At 35.8% G+C, this 20300-nt stretch overlaps 2 protein-coding genes and 1 long non-coding RNA gene across 3 annotated transcripts; 1 reads left to right on the plus strand and 2 right to left on the minus strand.

The window, feature by feature from the left end:
- Nucleotides 1-2192: 2192 nt before the first annotated feature.
- On the plus strand, nt 2193-5434 carry LOC147515317 (GRAS family protein RAM1-like). Its single transcript, XM_086586761.1, has 2 exons — nt 2193-3504; nt 3929-5434. Exons 1-2 carry the CDS (start codon nt 2464-2466, stop codon nt 5048-5050), a joined length of 2163 nt encoding a protein of 720 aa, XP_086442887.1. The 5' UTR covers nt 2193-2463; the 3' UTR covers nt 5051-5434.
- A 2605-nt stretch (nt 5435-8039) lies between these two features.
- Nucleotides 8040-10665, minus strand: LOC147515318 (uncharacterized). Its single transcript, XR_015213413.1, has 2 exons — nt 10448-10665; nt 8040-8565 (listed from the first exon to the last, which is right to left on the minus strand). It is a non-coding gene; the product is annotated as an uncharacterized LOC147515318 (long non-coding RNA).
- An 811-nt stretch (nt 10666-11476) lies between these two features.
- On the minus strand, nt 11477-12421 carry ROXY1 (Thioredoxin superfamily protein). The gene has a single exon (XM_086594466.1). It carries the CDS (start codon nt 12140-12142, stop codon nt 11768-11770), a length of 375 nt encoding a protein of 124 aa, XP_086450592.1. The 5' UTR covers nt 12143-12421; the 3' UTR covers nt 11477-11767.
- Between the last annotated feature and the right edge of the window lie 7879 nt (nt 12422-20300).

Consider the following 20300-nt stretch of genomic DNA (forward strand, 5'->3'; position numbering starts at 1 on the left):
CACTATCTCAATTGGGTCAATTGACACAACGTCTCTAATTCTGGCCAATTTAGACTCACTACTAACACATAAAAAATTACTTCTTTTTTTCTAAATCCATTGTAATTATAACTTCTTAAAAGATACTGTAAAAATATGGTGGAAAAACACATGCAGAAAGTATATATATACATGTTTAATTTCTATATGTTCATTAGAAGAAAAAATATATATCTTGAAAAAGATGATATATAGATGAACTTATTATTATATATGGGGGTTGAGAACCTACACACTAGCAAATAATATGAAAACATTCCAAATATTCTTTCACAAAAAACTACATAGAAGGACTCTTGACACCATTATTTGCATCTTAAGTTTAGGTTACTTAGCCTTTTTTCAGTATTATGCTTTCCTCTGAGTTAGTATTGTTTGTGTTTGCCTCCTAAGCATATAACTAGAGACATTGTGGAACACCACCAAATCAGAAGTAACACAACTCTTAAACAATGTAAACTTTGTCACTTGCATCAAACCACTTTTCACAATTAAATATCATTACTTGTTATTCACAAACTTAGAATGTTCAAATTTTCCACTAATAAATGATAGTCCTCTAAATTGGGCGGACTTAGAGATGTTGTGTCAATTGACTCAATTGAGATAGTGCATTGTCTAAATTGGTCTAAAAAATAGTATATTGTTCCAATTGGTAAACAACGCATAGTACATTACCCTTTGTAGTATTTTTGTCGCTCCACGTGTGATCCATGTCAAACTTCACTTGACACATCATCACTCCGGGAGTCTAAATTGGTCGGAATTAGAAACGCTGTGTCAATTGACCCAATTGAGATAGTGCATTGCCTAAATTGGTCCAAAAAATAGTATATTGTTCCAATTGCTAAACAGTATATAGTACATTGCCCTTTGTAGTATTTTTGTCAAATTTGTATTAAGCTCAGTTTGCATGAGACACCATTAAAGATTTCTTCACTACGTCAGCCTGCAGTATGTTGAAGGTGACAAATACCATATCAGATATTTTAGGAGTGGTAAGCTAAGTGAGATGGCCTGGCAAAGAAACTTGAAGTGCCGCCTAATGAAGAGGGACAAACAGTAGGCGTGTGTATTCTCTGTGCTGGGAAATCCAAGGCATTGCTGCATTGGCGTCGCCACCATGCTTACATCCAACGATTTCGCCAATGTCTTCTCTTTTGTCTCTCTCCTTGTTCCTTTGCTTTTAAATTTTGGAACTAAAAAAAACTCAACTTTTTTTCACTTGTCAACCTCACCACTGTACTATTCACCCATAATATTCAGTTCTCTCATAAGATAATTCTTATGAATAAGAAAAAATGGCATACGTACTATAAGCAAAGAACCTAATTAACAACAAAAAAACATAAAGGCCCATAAATTAAGCGTGGTACTGTTTTCTTTTGATTTATGTCCTTGGAAGCGATACTATCATTGTTATTCTTTTAAACAGGACAATATCTTTAATTCATAATAGTCCTTCAATGTCTCATGATACGCACTTTAGTAATCTCACGTGTATTTAGTTATCTTACCAAAAAAAATATGTATTTAGTTATGTATTATGGCATGTATTTAGTTGTCTTACCAAAAAAAATATGTATTTAGTTGTGTATTATGCAACTATAAGTATGTACAGAAATATTTTTATATCTCATTTGTCATTTCTGTTCTCCTGTTTATATTATGCAACACGAAGAAGAGTATGCAATAATGTTTTTTTTTCTTTCGTGTATGCTTAATTTGATATCTATTCGGAATGCAGTATAAGCTTATTTCTAAGGACAAACTGGTACTAAAAAGAAGACTCCGAATCTTGTTTTTCCACAATCGAAGTATTTAACCTTTTTTCTGTATTAATACAGTAGAAGACTAGAAGCCTTGATCCTCCTCCTATACAAAAACAAAACTTCTTAGTATAGTACTTGCAATGTGCATACGTACGGCCTCGGCTTTTTTCTGGATAATAATAAAACTAATCACAAATTCCAATTAAAGATTCAAATTCTCTTGTTTTAACTTTATTGGCCGGCCCAAGGAGGAAGGATCCAACTCTTCACAACCCTACTAGTCTACAACATAAAGAGTTGGCAAAAACTGATGAAATCATGGTACAAGATGACAAAGTACGCTTTCCATAATACAGCTAAACTTAGCATTGTTGATAAAATGGAGGCACTTCAATAGAAGCCTCCAAGAACATAATGTCAGAAAATAAATTGTGTCACACACATACCTCACATTACCCTCCTAACTGCCACAAAGTTGGAAGGAACAATATCCCTATATGAGAAGAACTAATGAAGACAGAAGAAAACTTTTAGTCCTCATATGCTACTTCCCCATCGTAGCATGTTGAAAATAGTGAGACAGAAGTGACATGTTTTCTCCTTTGGTTTGAGTTCGTACTGAAGTTTCTTTTTCTCTTTTTCGGTGACAAGAATGAAAAATTCTTTAGGTGGGAGTGTAGGAACTCTTAAGAGGGAGAATTCATACTCAACATTGAACACCACTCTTAATGACTCAATTTTGGAGAGATCAAACTCAACATTGAATATAACTCAAACTGATTCAGACTTGGAGAAATCATGCTCAGCAGTGACTCCATCTTCTTCTAATGCTTCACTTTTCAAGTCTAACAAGATTGCTGCATTGCTGGAGTATAATGAGATTGATCTCAATCCGTCCAATTCGATTTTAGAAAACCTCAAATTTGAAGAAATATACACTGAACTCCAGTCACCAGACTATTCAATATGGGAGTCTTTATTTACCGATCAAGTCGACCTTAGCCCAGACCTCATGATGTATTCCCCTAAGGTTACACCTGACGTAAAGATCTCTTCACCGATGAAAATGACAACTGGGACACAAACTTTAGGCAACAATCAAAACTACAGCCATCTTCAGGGGCCAAATCAGCTGGGATCATCACCTTCCCACATCTTAAATAAAGGGAAAGCACAAAGTCCACTGCACAAGATTTTCAATTCTCCAAAAAATCGTTTTATGCAGCCGGAAAGCTTTGTACTGCCAGGAATGGAAGGGTTAGTGGATGAATATCGCAAAGATGGATTAGGAGCTTATAACTCAACCAAGAAGACATCAGGCTTTGGAAGCTCCCCGGAGAATTTTGAGTTGACACTTTTGGAGATGCTGGATTTGCCAACACCGAATTCTTTGAAGTTTGGCGACGAGATCTATGACCCGCTGGCCTCAGTAGGTTCCAATATGACCCAGGAGAGAGATCCATATCAGCTGAACTCCGTTGTAACCACACCGCTACCACCACAATATCGTCGTCAACCACTGCAACAACAGCAGCAGCAACAACAACGACAACAGCCAACACCACCTCTACCACCACCACAACAACAACAGAAGAAGCAACAGCAACAGCAGAAGCAAGAACAACATGACGGCCTTAATTATAGCTTGGTTACACCTCCTGTCATTGGGGCTGGACAGGCAGATTTCACTATGGTAAGTCATAAATATAGTCAATTTTGTCTCCTTAAGCGACTACAGTATCTCCTTTCTTCTCACAATTACAACAAGACATGGTTAAATTTGACATCTGAAACCTTTTATAAAAGGAATGATCTACAAAAGCAACTTTTGCATAAAATAATGATCGAGATCCAACCTAAACAATATCTGAACCATTATCTGCATCTTTTAGAATTTCAAACTGGTTCAATAATTGTCATGGTTATAATGTAGTGAAGAGTCACTTTTCTTTAACAGAGACAGAGATCGATCTCATATGTTGGACAGCATCCTTAGAAATAACAGCATCACACACACCGTACTCTATATTTGAAGCTGGATTTAATATGATCGCAAAGCCTGAATTTCACAATCTAATCCATGGTATGACAATTTCTGGTTATTTTTTATCCATCAGGAACAAGACAGTGGTCTTCAACTCGTGCATCTTTTGCTTGCCTGTGCGGAAGCAGTTGCCAAAGAGGAGTACATGTCAGCAAGGCGGTTCCTCCATAACCTCAATAGAATTGTCACGCCTCTGGGCGACTCAATGCAACGAGTTGCCTCCTGCTTCACTGACGCCCTTGGTGCAAGGCTCGCTACAGCTCTTACCACAAACTCAAATTCATCCACTCCAAAATCCTTCGCACCCTTCGTTCCAAACTCACTAGACACGCTTAAAATATACCAAATTGTGTACCAAGCTTGCCCGTACATAAAATTTGCTCACTTCACAGCGAACCAGACAATCTTTGAGGCTTTCGAGTCTGAAGAGCGTGTTCATGTCATTGATCTAGATATCCTTCAGGGGTACCAGTGGCCAGCATTCATGCAAGCTCTCGCTGCTCGTCGTGGAGGTCCCCCTTTTCTTCGAATAACTGGAGTCGGTTCCCCACAAGAGTCAGTAAGGGAGACTGGCCGAGGCTTAACTGAATTAGCCCATTCTCTTCACATCCCATTTGCCTTTCACCCAGTTGGGGAGAGACTAGAGGACATAAAACCTCACATGTTTCAACGACGTATTGGAGAAGCACTGGCAGTTAACTCTGTGAATTGCCTCCATCGTGTACCCGGTGGCTCTCTAGGAAACCTGTTGGGAATGATTCGAGATCAAGCGCCAAATGTTGTCACCCTAGTAGAGCAGGAATCAAGCCACAATGGACCATACTTCTTGGGCAGGTTCCTTGAAGCATTGCATTATTACTCAGCCATTTTTGACTCATTGGACGCAACATTCCCAATTGACTCACCAGAGCGGGCCAAGGTGGAGCAATATATATTTGCACCAGAGATAAAGAACATTGTCGCATGTGAGGGATCAGAGAGGGTGGAAAGACACGAGAGACTAGAAAAATGGAGGAAGATGATGGAAGGAAAGGGATTTAAGGGAGTGGCGTTGAGTGGACATGCCGTAACACAGTCAAAGATGTTGCTGGGATTGTATCCATGTGCTGGGTACAGGTTGAGAGAAGATAGGGGTTGCTTGCTGTTGGGGTGGCAAGATAGAGCCATTTTAGCTGCTTCTGCATGGCGTTGTTGATACTTCAATGGCGTGCTGTGCCTTTTGTTTATGACTATAAACTGCAGAGAGAACTCACATCTATCTGTAGTTAGTCAACTTTTTTCTGCACGTAAGCATGAAAAAAAGTACGACACCCCTCCACCCCCTTCCCCAAACCCAACCAAAACAAAAAGACAAACTTAATTGGTTATGGTACTAAGAATAAAGTTCAATAGGATGCACTATATCTTATGTAGAAATAGAGATTATACTGAATTATGACAAACGAACTATTGTTAGGGGAGTATATGAGATATGGTTAGGATTTGTTTCTATCTCCATTCCTTGAAGATGTCCATTTAGATTCTCAGTAAATCAGTGTAACTTATCCATTTTATCAATAAAATTATTCTTTAGCTAAAACTTATGATGGCAAGGCTCTACTGATAGCACTTTCTTAGAAGGCGTCTTTTGCCTGTGACGATGGACTCCACAGTCGAGGAGACAAGGACGGAGACATTCCCCAAACATTTGGAAAAACCAACAAATTATACTACAATTGGTACAAATATTATTCCAGAAACTATAAGGCTTCCCCCTTCAAAAAAATTCAGGATGGTGAACTACTGCCTCCTCATACCCCCCAGATTCCTAGCTCCGTCACTGTCCCCAGTTGCCAGACCCCTCAGATTCCTAGCTCCGTTCCTGTCTCCAGTTGCCAGACGCCTTATTGTATTATCTCGCCATGAAACTGACTATATTAAAAGGATTAGTACCCTTTTCCTGGATCAATGACTCCAAAACTTACATTCTTAAGCATAGAGGTGCACTAAATACCACGGATTCTGATTATAAGCATTATCCTAAATGATGGAGCTAGGGAGGCTGAGGGGGTAAACCCGCTGCCAGATATATTGGTAAACTAGTATGTTTCATGGTCATGCCATATTTTGAAAAAAATCCGTGTTTTTTATATTTCACGGTTCGCTGTGTCATAAACTTCGTATATGTGTCGGATAAGGACACACCTATCCGTGTCCATGTAACTTAGGTAAACTACTATTTTATATCACTATAAGAATTTCTAAAACTACAAAGGTTCGCCCCTCCGAAAAAATTCAGAAAATGTACTAAAGCCCCCTTATGGCCTTATATAAACCCAAGATCCTCGCTCCTCCCTTTCCCCAATCCAAACTCAGATTGCTACCTCTGTCAAAGATTACCCTCCTGACGTTACATCATCAAATACCTGCAGGCTATCTAGCATCGTACTCTTAATAACAAAACCGGCCTTTGTCTCTTGGAACCAACTGATCATTGTAATCTCACTATTTAGTTCTACTGTATTGGCAACCTGTTAATCATCTTTCTCCCTAGTCATCACAATATGAAGCATTGACGTGAAGCCGTGAACACAGACACAGAGTCAAATGGTAATTCCGTCAAGACTGATTATCGTTAAAGCTATGACTTCGGATTAAACATTTAAACTATAATGTTACTCAAATATCTCTTGATAAAAGGACAATGCTTATAGTATGATATGGATGCAAGAGTGCAAGACCAACCGATCTTAATGTGTGTGCATGCATTTGTACATCACAATAAAGTGAAACACATAACACAAGAAAAACAAAATTTCGTACCTCTCTCGCGTGTTGAAGCAGCATGCCTTCCGAATTGGACTTCAATGCTGAGAAAGTCCTCTAAGTCACGTAACGTTATTGGATCACTTTCGTCAAGATTTTGATGAATTCAAGTGCAAATCACGGATTCAAAGCTGCCAACAAGTTTCAGTTTTCAAAAGATCATTCAAGAGTGAATTTGAGAAAACGTATGAGTGCAACTGTGCAAGACGCATGTTACGCATGTATATCAATCCTTTCATAGGCTACGTACGTGCCCAAATAGTGGCTACATCTATCTTAAACAATACACATTCCTCCGGCGTTTGAAACGTTGTGGGTAATCTTGCAAGACCAGTCCAATTATCCAGGCCTAACTAGGCTCAGCTCGTACATAAAACACTATCCCCAAAACTCCTTTCGAGGTCACTCGACTAGATCGAGACATTTCTGGCAGCACCGGCCTAATGTTTCTAGGTTGGGGATGGCCATCCTTTTTTAATACCTGGTTTCAGGCCATCAGCTATGTTTTAGCAATTTTTTGACCATGCATGCAAGATGTGTTCAGACTTTAGAAATGGTTAGAGAATCTCAGATGGATCAATCCTATCATTGGACTATATTGCGCTTCTGGCCTTTACACTAAAGACGGGACAAATCCAATAACACGCTAATCGCTAATCGGTACTTATTTGGGCCTAATTGGGCCCAGGTTTAAAATACTTCATATCCGAATAACGGAAACTGTTGCCAAGCTTATGCGTTTAGCACCTCGTAATTAAGGTCTTCCAAGTCCTATCAAGGTCGATCCTCATTCCTCTAGGTGAATAATGAAGCTGACCTAGGTCAAGAATATCCAATTTCGCAATCGCAAGCACGTCTAAACCAATGCCTTTCAAACCAAGAAATTAGTCGCTGCTTACTAGGTTGGAAATCAGACATTCTTATTGAATCGGGGCTACAATGAAAATATAATACATGGGCTGTGACTCTGTGAGTATCTTTAGGCCTTAGTAATAATATAAATGGGCTTTTTTGTATCATATGTGTAACATAAGATAGCACACCATGAACAAGGATCAGAGAGCAATGAGACACATTAGGCTCTGTTTGGCAGTAGAAAAAATTCGTAGTAGCCAACCTGGTTTAGCTGATCTAATTCTGTAGATGTGCAACTTAAAGCAGAGTAAGCTGTTTGGCAGTTACTCGTTCTGTCACAAGTTTGGTGTGCTCGCTGTTTGGTTCACACTGTATTTGTTACACTGATAACTTGTTACATACTTGAAAAAATAATATAACATTATAAACAAAAGGAAAATAATAACTTAAATGCCCCTATTCTCACCCAAAATATTTTTAAAAAAAACACTCCACAAAATATTTAATTAGAAACACGTACCATCGATCATTTCATTCTTAACATGAAACAAATCTAAAAAGGAAAATCAAAATTATTACATCAATCTGCATTGTAATAGTCACAATAGTCATTCCACATTGCAATGGCAATAGACTTTCTATAATTTGATGCCATTTCTCGTATTCTATTTCTACTAAGGTTTCCTAGATCTTGTCTCCTCATTCCAGAGTCTCCTTCAAGTTCTTCTTGCTCTTTCCGATCCTTATCGAAAAATTCATCATTAAGTTTCTCTCTTCATATGTGATTGTGTAGAACAACATGCTATTACTATCTTTACTTGTGTTTCAAACGGACATGGAGGTGGAAGAGCCAAAATAGCAAACCGCTTTTTCAAAATTCCAATGATACGTTCAACAGTATTCCTCAAGATGAATGATGAAGATTGAATAACTCTTTGTAATTTGTAGGATGTAACACTCCAAATTCTTTTAGATGATAGCGAGTGCCACGAAATGGAGCAATAAAATTTGGTGTATTGGCATAGCACGCATCTGCCAAATAATATTTACCTACATTGCAAATTAAATAAAATTAGGTTACAAATAGTATACAAAACACCCTAGAAAGATTTAAGAAACTTTTAGTTTATTACTAGAAATATTTTCCAAAATAGGTCTATGCACCTACAACGACAACATGATGAAGCTATAACTTTCTCTACATTCATCCAAATGACACGTGACTTGATTATTTAGAAACTAAGATATGTACACTTATTTTTTCATATTGAACACAAAATCTCAATGCCAGCCTATCCTAGAAGTAAATATAGCACAAACTCGGTAAAAATCATGATTTCTACAGACTAGAAATCAGACCGACTATCTTCCGGATGGCACATGTCTTTCCATATATGTCCAAAAGCTATGAGGCCTTTTGCGTTGAAAAGAAGACTCACAGACTTATATGTTTTACAAAAAATCTAACTCTTATGCTAACTATACAAAAACGGGGCTCGAATACAGTGCGTAGAAACTGTATTCTGACGGAATATTTTTCTGCCAACCAAATTTCTAGACACCATAACTATCTCCATATGCCTCGGAACGGGATAAGGCCAATTGGATTAGAAAGAAGACACTCAAAACTTACATTTTCATGTTTTATCAAAAACTTAAATCTCAACTTAATCATGTGAAATCGTGGATCCAATCCAGTGCACACAACCTGAGTTCTGCAGTTAGAAAATTCTGACAGCCTAAGTTCTCGAGTCCATAACTCTCTCCTCACAAATCCAAAAGGACTGTGGTTTGCTGCATTGGATAGAGGACTCAATAAAGTTTCATTCAGAGTTGGATTTGGTGAAAAAGACTAACTATTCAATTTTAGACGGAATTTCAAATATCACCGCAGATACAATATTATAGCTAAAAGTAGACATCAAGTTTGTTATACAAAACAAATGGATGCAATAGGCCATCATTAGCTAACTTGTCACAAAACAAATGAAATGTATGAGCTAACTTGTCACAATAATCTTGTTTAGAAAAGAATGAAACAAAATGCTACAAGAAAAATGTACGAGCTAACTAGTGTTACCAAAAAGCTCAAACTAAAACAATCTATAAAGAAGTTAGTGTGTCCCCCCGACTCTCTTATACACCCATACACTCTTACTTTGGCAAATATTTCCAACTTGAGCACTATATAATTGATTAAGCAATCAGCAATTCAGCACTAGCTTCATGTTCGACAAGTCGATTCTTGATTCAACCTCATTCGCCCTAAGTAAGGCATATGGTCACTTATACATAGAGCATACTAGACTACTAGATTAATAAGTTGTTCACTGGGCACCTTTTGGAAGAACTTTACACCTTAGTTCATGGGAACCTTGAACTAATCTGATAAACGGTCTTCATCAGTGTAATAGTTTTAGTTGGACATAGTAACTCATAAGAGGGAATTGAACTAACCAGTATGTCATACTAATATATTACCTACAAGCCCACAAAATATATAAATCGTCCCTCAGCTCCTTTTCCTCTTCAATTATTACTCTCTAGTTGAGTACTCCTTTTCCTAAAAGCCTATGGAGCTCTAATCGATTGACTCGCACAAACAATAGCATATACATTTTCCAAACTCCAAAGGCTAGATCAATGACTTGTGCCAACCACATACATATTTTTTCAAAGGCTATAAAGTCTTGCAAACTACTGAAACTAGTTACTTAGTTAGTTAGAAACCATTTTGCATAACAAATTGCCCAAACTTTTAGCAAAAGAATAGAACGTACAATAACTGCAGAAAAGTGATGGATTTCAGGGGGTAAATTTGTGTTTTCAATTTACTAACATTCCTAAATTTTGAAACCCTTTTATATTGTTCAAACTCACACTTCCATTACCAATGTTCTTGAAATATAAAAGTAAGAGAGAGAAGAAATACCTAAGTTTGAATCAAAAGGCGTTAAGGTAGAGAGATCAATGGATAAAAATGGTGGGAGCTAGTGGTAGCGTGTTGTTTCTTCACTTCTCTTTCGCGGTCATTTTTTTTTTTTTTTCTTCGTGGTTTTTTTATTTTATTTTCTTGTTTATGGGTTTTATAACTTAATCTGTAGATTGGAATCCAGTGCTCCACAAGTGATATCAGTATACACGCTTTTGTGGTTGGGCCAACCAACTAGTTGCCTACGGTCTACGGAATTGGGCTCAAAATATAAGAACCAAACATAAAAACTTGGATAGTGCACCCTAACCCATGTACAGGTTGGCCCATACATGCTACCAAACAGGGCCTTAGCGAAAAAAAAAGAAGAGAGCAATGAGACGGACTTCTACTTTGATTTGGTATAGCATCAAAATTGTTAATGCTTGCCCTAATTCAAAATTTAAGTTGGCTATCCAATATTTCAGAGAACCACGCTGTTTACACACCAAATTAAAGTTAAACAACTCTGCACAGTAGACTAAAATCAAGTACCAGTCTCGGAAAAACGTTGATCATCAGAGAATTCTTTATCTCTGAACATAGGTACACAACAAAGACTCTCGCATGCGCCACGTCCTTTATTGGGAGAAATTAAATCTTTTGAGTCACCAATTGTTACGTACGGCCATGTCGTAAGTCCCATGATGACGTCGACCAAATTTCACGACAATGAACGTGCTATTTTTGTCCTCAGTTAAAGCTCACCACGTTGCACATTTGTCTTTTACGTTGCGTGGTCACTGAGCCCAATGCCACGTCATCTGGTATGTAATGCTTTTGTTTCTTTTTCGAATTTCTCCTCACACAATTATGTTGTTGATTGTGCTTTGCAGGTTGCAGAGAACAGATAAGCGATGCCAGCATATAATCCTTGCTGAAATGTTGACAAAGAATGTATTTCCATTTTTTTTGGGACAAAATTTTATATGCCAATTTTTAGCTGACAATGCTACAAGTATACAACATGTACATATATAACGCCAGAAATTAAAAAGAAAGTAGATTGAAGGAACAAAATATCACTAACAAGTAACAAGTAACAACCATTTTGTTTTCCTCTCAGTAGGAGAAGTACATTTCTCTCTCTGCACCTCTCAACACACTCAAAACACCCATAAAAAAAGAAGGATAAGAAATCGAGAGAGAGAAAAAAAAGACTAAAAACTGATTAGCTGATGAAGGAGTCAAAACAAAAATCCAAGTCTCCTTTTACTTTCTAGCTAGTCTATGCATATTTTTGTCTAACTATTATTAGTAGTAGTCATAATTAAACCATTATCAAAGCCAAAGGGCACCAGCTTCTTTGAGCAAAGGAACAAGAGAGCCATTAATATGAGAAGCCATAACACCATCCATAGCACCAACAAGTTTACCACCAACAAAAACAACTGGGACAGCAGAAGAAGCACCAAGCAAACTCATTAATGCTTTCTCAATCTCTTTACCTCTTGGGTCTTCATCAAGTTCATAAACAGTTGGGTTCACACCCATTCCACAGAACAACCTTTTTATAGCATGACACATACAGCAAGTGCTAATGCTGAAAATCACCACAGCACTTTCAGATGCTAGTCTCTCTATTCGTTCCATTGGGTCTCCATTGGTGCTCCTTGTCGACATGTATGAGCCCCATGAATCAGTCTGATAATGCATATTGAGGAATTGACACTAGTTAGCTTGTTTGTAGTTGTTTGAAAAACAAAGGAAAACTAAACAGATATGTTTGTATGTATACTGTATAGAGTGGTGATGAAGTTTGTTTTTGAGTGTTTTTTTCACTCTCACAAGTGAGAATTTATAGAGAGCATAGTAAAGAGGGTATTTTCGTAATAGTAGTGTGATTTGTCGAATTATGGTCGTCACTCGTCAGAGCATGCTGGATGAAAAAGTGGAGTATGGAATTGTATAAATATAATTCTGTTTTAGTGGAAAAGAGTGGAGACATAAGACAGGCTTTTTCAGGGAGAAGTTGTTCGTTATTAGACGGCTTGTCTGTGTCCTTATTGTCGGTTCAACGTGAAAAACAAAAGAAGGAAGAACTGCCCATAGTCCATGCCCACCTCATGGAGACGTGGAGTCATGGCTGCATCCTCAATGTTCAAAATGTCAAAATATCAAAAACGAAAAAATTAGTTTTGTTTCGCGACCGAAAAGGTCACTTGCCTTGAATAGTTGAATGCATAAATTAATGTAGAGCATATTTTGAAACTTAATTTGCATAACAATTACACAATTCAATAGAATGCTTACTTTGAATTTAATATAAAGTTGCTCAGTCTCGATTTGAGATATGTAGATTATATATATGGCTCTTATAGAGTTTAGCATAGTTCAAGACTTCAAGTGTTTATTTTCCGAAACATAACTCAATAATGGCTTCTTTTTTTTTTTTTTGGTAGACAATAATAATGGCTTTGTTTGTGATCTTGTATCCGTAGTCAGGAATTCTTTTAAGTTTCTTGCAACAAATTCACAAACGACAAACATATACAAATTGATTAGAAATGTACGTTTGGTGGGCTACAACTCTTAATTATTAATAGAACTTAGGTTTGGGTAGTATCTCGCTTACGTTGAGCTTCTTTCGATTTTTTCTTGCTAGCTACTAATATAATATACTGTAAGAACTTTAATTTTTTTGTTTGGGTCGGGATTGGAAGGAAGATCGAGGTTGATGCATAATTTTATTCCAAAGCTAACTGCCATGTATTCTTCAGCCATTACAAAGCCCTCGTATGGTATGTCAATTAGAATAATTCGCCCATGTTAAGGAAGCTTAACCATATCTTAATACGACGATATTATGAATATTGAATCATATATGTTAACTCTAAATGTTAAAAGTTAAAACTTATTTGACTAAACGAAAAAATAAAGAATAGTTCCACGGAAGATACCAAAATCACTTCTTCAATTTGGCAAAATGATTAAATCATATCTTCAATTTTTGTGTTTATACGTATGAAATTTAAATAATTATCCCAAACTAGTTAATTGGGTCGAGTTACCCAGAATAACTTGAATTGATCACAGGGGGGAAAAAAGGCCAGCATGGAAAGTATAAGCCACTACAAATAAGGTTCAGGGAAGCTGTTTGAACTTTTAACCTTGGAACATGGAGCCGCAACTAGACAAACTCACAAAAGTCGATTACATTGTGAAATTGAATTGGGTTCTGTGTGCACGCTAACTGTAATTGCTAATAGGCTATTAAGCATGTGGATTTGTTTTGTAAGTTAGTTGTCTTCTTTGTTTTTCTTCATTAATAAAGAGAACAATGGCTATTAATAATCTATTACGCATGTGGATTGGTTTTGTAAGTTAGTAGCCAACATAGTGTGCCATTAAAGAGTAAACGTCATGGATTTAAGTTGCAATTTTTGGTGATTTCATCTGACTATATGGGATTAGATTTAAAGTTTCCAACTTTGTTAAAAAGGAAATGCTAAAAATAAGTTACAGGGATCGGAGGAAAAAAAAATGAAATTTGAGGAAACACCATTGCGAAGACTCGGTATCATTAGAAATCTCAAAACAAACTCACATTTTTATGTGGATGATCTCCTTGCAGAAAATGACTTCGTATGTGTATGGTAGAGTACTATACCAAGTGAGTAGTTTTACAGTATCTACTAGCTGGAGAGTCTTGTATGAGGGGAGAGTCTTGTATGAGGGCAGACCCTTTTTGTCATGCCCTAAATTTTCAGAAAATTAAAATAGAAAATTATCCAATATATAATTATCTCAATCGTCACTCTATTCCAAAAACCCAGATGAAACGAAACCCTAATAACCTATTACCAAACACAATATAGAAAAATAAGATCAAATTAAAACTGAAATAACAACTCTTTATTCACATATAAAAAAATTACTAACCAACTCTATTACATCTATTTCAAATCAAAACTTTCAACTTCAGAAAACTTAAACCAGTAAGGCTCCAAAAGCAAATCCAAATCAAACGTCGTCATCTACTGCATTCTACCATTTATGTTTCCAAGAACACACCCACATTACAAAAGAAAGCAAACATGGGTCAGCAAATTGAATTTGCTGATATGAGTAAGACTAAAATAAAATATACATTACTACATTCAATTTTCTAATAAATAAATAAAACATTACCAACCATTTCAACTTGGAAGACAAGATAGTTCTGTTTTCCAAAACAGCGTGTAATTTCTTCCCAAGTAAGATTTTCAATTCTAATAACTCATTCTAATAATTTAGTAATTGAATTAAATCTTACCGATAACCGCTTCTCTGTAAGAGTAGGACAACGTCTCTGCATAAAAAGTTAATAAATCCTACCCTCGTGCAAAACAAAGATAAATTTCCCAAACGTAACTCTTTAAAATATACATTTATTTCACTCTCACTGCAACTATCATGGGTATACATAATCTGGCATAATATATCGCCAATATTAACATTCATGTCATACTGTCATATTCATCATATCACGCTAACTACATTCACGTACATTCCTTCGTAAGAAATTATATGTATCATATCATAATACATAACAAATCATATCCAACAACTCGCTCATACATAAAACCAATATTTTACTTAAAAACCATTCGTCTATTTATGAGAACGAGGAAAAAATCACAACTAGGAAGTACATTCATCCCTCGTGAGTATCAACTCACACAAACCACATAAACATTTCTTTATAAGAAAGTATGTACATCATCATAATACATAAATATTCATATGTAATAACTCATTCATACATAAAATCAATATTTTACTTTGTTTATTAATTATCTTGTTAACTCATTTATTAACAGACACTGCCCAACCTTTAGTTCTTACTCCATAATTTGTACTTCACACATTTGTCAAATTACACATACCCGTGTGCCTCACTCACACCAAATACCACTACAAGACATATGTCCCAAGCGGGGATATCGCCTCCAGAAAACATATTTCCATCTTGTAAACTCGCAACTTGTGAGTCACAACCATCTCTGGGATTTCCATACACATAATCACAACCTCTTTGGGCATAAAATCTCAGGTCATTCATGGCACATTCAATGAATATCTTGGGTCATTCCCGCCACATTCAAGGAATACCCATCATAACATTAACATGTCATTCATGGCACATTCAATGAATACCTTAGATTATTCCCGCGACATTCAAGGAATATCCATCATAATACTAACAGGTCATTCATGACACATTCAATGAATACCTTGGGTCATTCCCACCACATTCAAGGAATACCCAGACCTACATTCCCGTACACTCAAGGAATACAACCAACCTACAAGGCGAATGCCTTAGTTCCTCTCTAAGACGGCTTTTCACATGAAATCATTAGTCATAAACATTTCATTTATTTTCTTTTCATCAAAAAGGCGTGGAGAGATCTAAAGATGTGGGCGACACATTAAATTTTCACAACACTTTTTACAACACTTTTTAACACCCAAGAGTTATCATTTATTATAATATTTACATAATAAAATATACATCTTCTCGATCACACAGTGGAATCATTAATAAATATTCCAAACACAATAATCATTTAACTCGCCTCAATATCAAATATATAAAACATATATATCAAAATTCTCAATTATGAGTAACACATTAATTAAATGCCTCGTGAATTAAAATACACTCCCAATCGAGGAGCAACACTCTGAAAGAGTACAATCAAGTTCCACATACCGTTTATCACAATAACTAATATATAATATAGTGGCTGCACTTTTGCTTAAAGCTGCCTACGTATCCAAATCTTTCAAAATTGGTATCAAGCTTTCGTAGTTCTTATCAGCCACATAGTCAAAGTCAAAGAACAATAAGAAATTATGCCATAAGGTTGCACACTTCATTTCCCTTTCATTCCTCAATTATATATACTAAACTCAAACTTTATTGTAACATATCACGTATTAACATTTAGGGTTTGTGCAACAATTGTACAAATATTAAATTAATCAATCAAGACACCCATATGCCTAAGTACAATCATTTATCTCATTACAAAAAGAAAAGTTAACTAGAGCTCACCTAAAAGAAAACATGGTAGGTTATCTAGCTAACTTGCCAAAATAATAACTTTTCCTACAGTCATCCAAATAATACACCAGGCCACTTGATTATTTGAAAACTAGGATATGTATACTTATTTTTTCATGTAGAACTCGAAGTCCCAACCTCAAGCCATATAGAAGAAAACTTAGGTCAAAAACGGTAAAAATCATAATTTTCAACAAACTAGATTTCTAATGGACTATATTCCGAATGGATCAACTCTTTCCATAGGTGTCCAAACGTGACAAGCACTTTTGCGTTGAAAAGAAGACTCTCATAACTTACTCATTTATGTTTTACAAAAATTCTAACTCTCACTCTAACTATATTAAAACTGGACTTGAATACAGTGCGCAGAAACTAATTTCTATTGCACTGTTTTATATCAACCAAACTTTCAAACATTATATCTACCTCCACAGAACTCGGAATGTGACGAGGCCAATTGAGTTAGAACAAAGACTCATAAAACTCACCTTTTCATGTTTTACAAAAACTCTAACTCTCCCCTTAGCTTTATGCAATTTGTGATCAAACCTTATGCAGAAAACTATTTTCTGACGAATAGAATTTCTGACGCATATAATTGTCGAGGTCATATATATTTTTTCACTCATCCAAATTAAGTGAGGCTCACTGTGTTAGATAAAAGACTCTCTAAGGTTTCATTAGGTTTTGGTTTCGCACAAATATACAAAGTATAGCTTCCTATACACTTCCTATAATGCAATATGTCCATAATATGTGCACAAACAGTCATCATATATTGAAATCAGTTTTTCATAATCTTAAACACGAGTATGAACTTGGGTCAAAGTATGAGGTTGTATCTCTCTAAGTATAGATTCTAATGGTTTTGGAATCAACACAAAAGAGTAAATATTTTATTTTATAAGATTTTATTACTGCAGACTGCTCAGTTTTAGTCCTAGTTTCTGCGTCAGACTTTAACTTCAATTTTAGTATGCAAAACGACTAGATATGAAATTTTACAAAACACGAAAGTTGTAGATAAGCGTGTCTACAGTAAACAGGTGTTGGATTCATATAAAAAAGATCAAAAACAAATTTTCTATACTTAAATTTCCATGAATAGTTTTGAAATTCTGAAAATCAAAACCCTATAACATGAATCCAATGACTTCACATCATTCAAAATAGTTGCAAGCCTATATAATACTACCAATCAATCAATAAACACATGGTTTACTCACTACCATATACAAATACTGTTAGTAATATACAACTTAATTGTACTTACTCTTTACCAATTACCAAACCATACAAACCTTTTATCTTGTATGTATCTTGTACTTCTTAATTAAATCCGAGCCTAGTATAGATACACTATGTCCTTAAGACAGATTTTCTCCCTCACAGTGCTTGAAGGTTGATGGGAAACTATCTCCCAAGATAGAACGTATTTCCTTCTATAGAAAGCTAGCACTTCAATTCTATAGAATCAGTGAACACAACATAGTATTTGACTAAGAACAGGGGGAGAAGAGAAAGATCAGAACTCTGTGTGATCTGGTATGTCTTTCTCTCCAAATTTATCCACTATTTATAGATAAGTGATGTCTCTTTGAAACAACACAGTGACTCTTGGGAAAAAGTAAACAACTATTTTAAAAGTCACATGTTTCGAAAATACACATCATTTCGACATAAAGCACTGTTTCGAACCAGTGCCTATTTCGAAATGTCACACCTTTTCGGCATGATGCACTGTTTCGAACGAGTGCACATTTCGAAAGGTTGCACATTTTTGGCATAATGCACTATTTCGAACTAGTGCATCCTTTTGAAAAGGTTTTTCTCACTTTACATACTGTTTCAAGAGAAACCCATTTTATCTCAATATGGGATAACTTGGGAGACAAATTACTCATTCATATCTCAATGGATTTGTGCAAATCCATTTTTCTAACAAACACTCCTCAACATGACAACACCTATATATCAAAGCTAAACTTTTGGTGCCAGTAACTCAGTATACTAAAAGTTTCTGATTTAACATATAATTTTGATCTCAAAGTTTCATTATAGAGAATTAAATACACAACTAATCTAAACCATAATAATAAATCAATTATATAAAAATAAGGTTTAGACTACTCATTTTTTGTTAACCGAACTGAAAAATGAAAGTTGACTGTCGGCGCCTTAAGTGATTGTCTTCTTCCTCCACCCTATTCTTTTTTACTCTCCAACATTCTCAAGCAAATGGCTCTTTTTTTCTTTTTTTTTTTCTCTCTCTTTTTCTTTTGCACGTCTCTTTTTTTCTTTTGTATTTCCAAAACCCCTAAATACAAGGAAAAAGGTTCAATGGTTATAACCCCCTATCCTTTTCTCTCCCCACGTTTTTCTCTTTCTATCTTTATCTCATCATTTTCATGTTTTTTTTTAAAGCCCACCATCCCACTTTGTAAATAATAGGCCCATGTCCAAATAAGGTTAATAAAACAAAATAAAATACATGCTATAAATATTCTTTTATTTATTTGAAAAAAATAGGGGTGTTATACTCTTAGCTATCAAAACATTCCCAAAGCAGGTTTTGTTACTCCACAAGACTATTTACCCTCAAAGTTACACTCTTTTGGCGAACCTATCAGGGGTTGTCCAATGCAAAGGTGATTTTGAAACCTGGATGAAATCTAATATCCCGTTCAAAGGAAAAAATAAATCACATGGACAGAATGAAAACATCTCGTCTTTTACTCAAAATGTCGAAAACACGCAGGGCTGAATGAAACATGCAGTCCAAAGAAAAGGAAAAAACATGAAATATTGAAAAAACGAAATGTCAACGAGAAATAAGAAAAAACAAGCGGGCAACACTTGCTACCCTTAAAGTTACATAGTGAAGAATGACATACATAGTCACCCTTGCATTGGGAAGCTCTTTTTGGCAAATGAGGCTAGGGGCACTTTGGCAATGTGACATCCAAAGTGACCTTGTATTGAGATTGCTCTCAAGATGGGAATCCCCTTTTCCAGTTACTTTAGATTCAATTAAAGTTGATACTTGATAGGAGTATCAACTATTATGTATTCACAAACTTCTATGGACTTCAAACTTTCAAATTGTACTATTTGCAATTTTCTTCTTCATTTGAATTTGTTAACTTACAAGTTGTTCTTGTTCCAGTTTCTACCGATTCCTATAGAAATCGTAGACCAAACCAATACACTCGGTTTTCTAAAAGTCTAAACCAAAACAGAATTGAACTTGAAAAAAAACCGAGATGAGACCGAAATCGAAACCGAAAAATTCGGTTTCGGTAGGTTGTCAATTTGGGCCTTGCCATTTGAGCTTTCTATCAAACTTCAAATCGAAGCCTATATGGGCCTATTGAACACCAGCCAAGTGAATTTTAATAAATCTGTTGAATAGTATTGATGCCAATTTAGGCCTGTTGACAATATATAACACCAATCATAAGAAACAAGAGTAGCATGAACCATTTAGCCAAAAAAAAAGAATAGTAATTAAAAAACTCTAAAATTTCTATATGTATCTAGCACCCGATTTGGTTCGGTTTATATCGGTTAACCGAACCTCCAAACCGAAAAATGGACCTAACCAATCGGTTTTGCCTTTTGAGAACTGGCAACTGAACCGAAGAAATTAAAAATAGCTAATTTCACCCAGTTTAGCTCGATTCGATTCAGTTTTTCGGTTCCCGATTTTTTTTAACATCCCTACTTACAACAAAACAGGTGGACGACTAATTCACATGA

This window comes from Coptis chinensis, chromosome 2 (assembly GCF_015680905.1).
Source record: "Coptis chinensis isolate HL-2020 chromosome 2, ASM1568090v1, whole genome shotgun sequence".
In the NCBI taxonomy this organism is placed as follows: Eukaryota; Viridiplantae; Streptophyta; class Magnoliopsida; order Ranunculales; family Ranunculaceae; genus Coptis; species Coptis chinensis.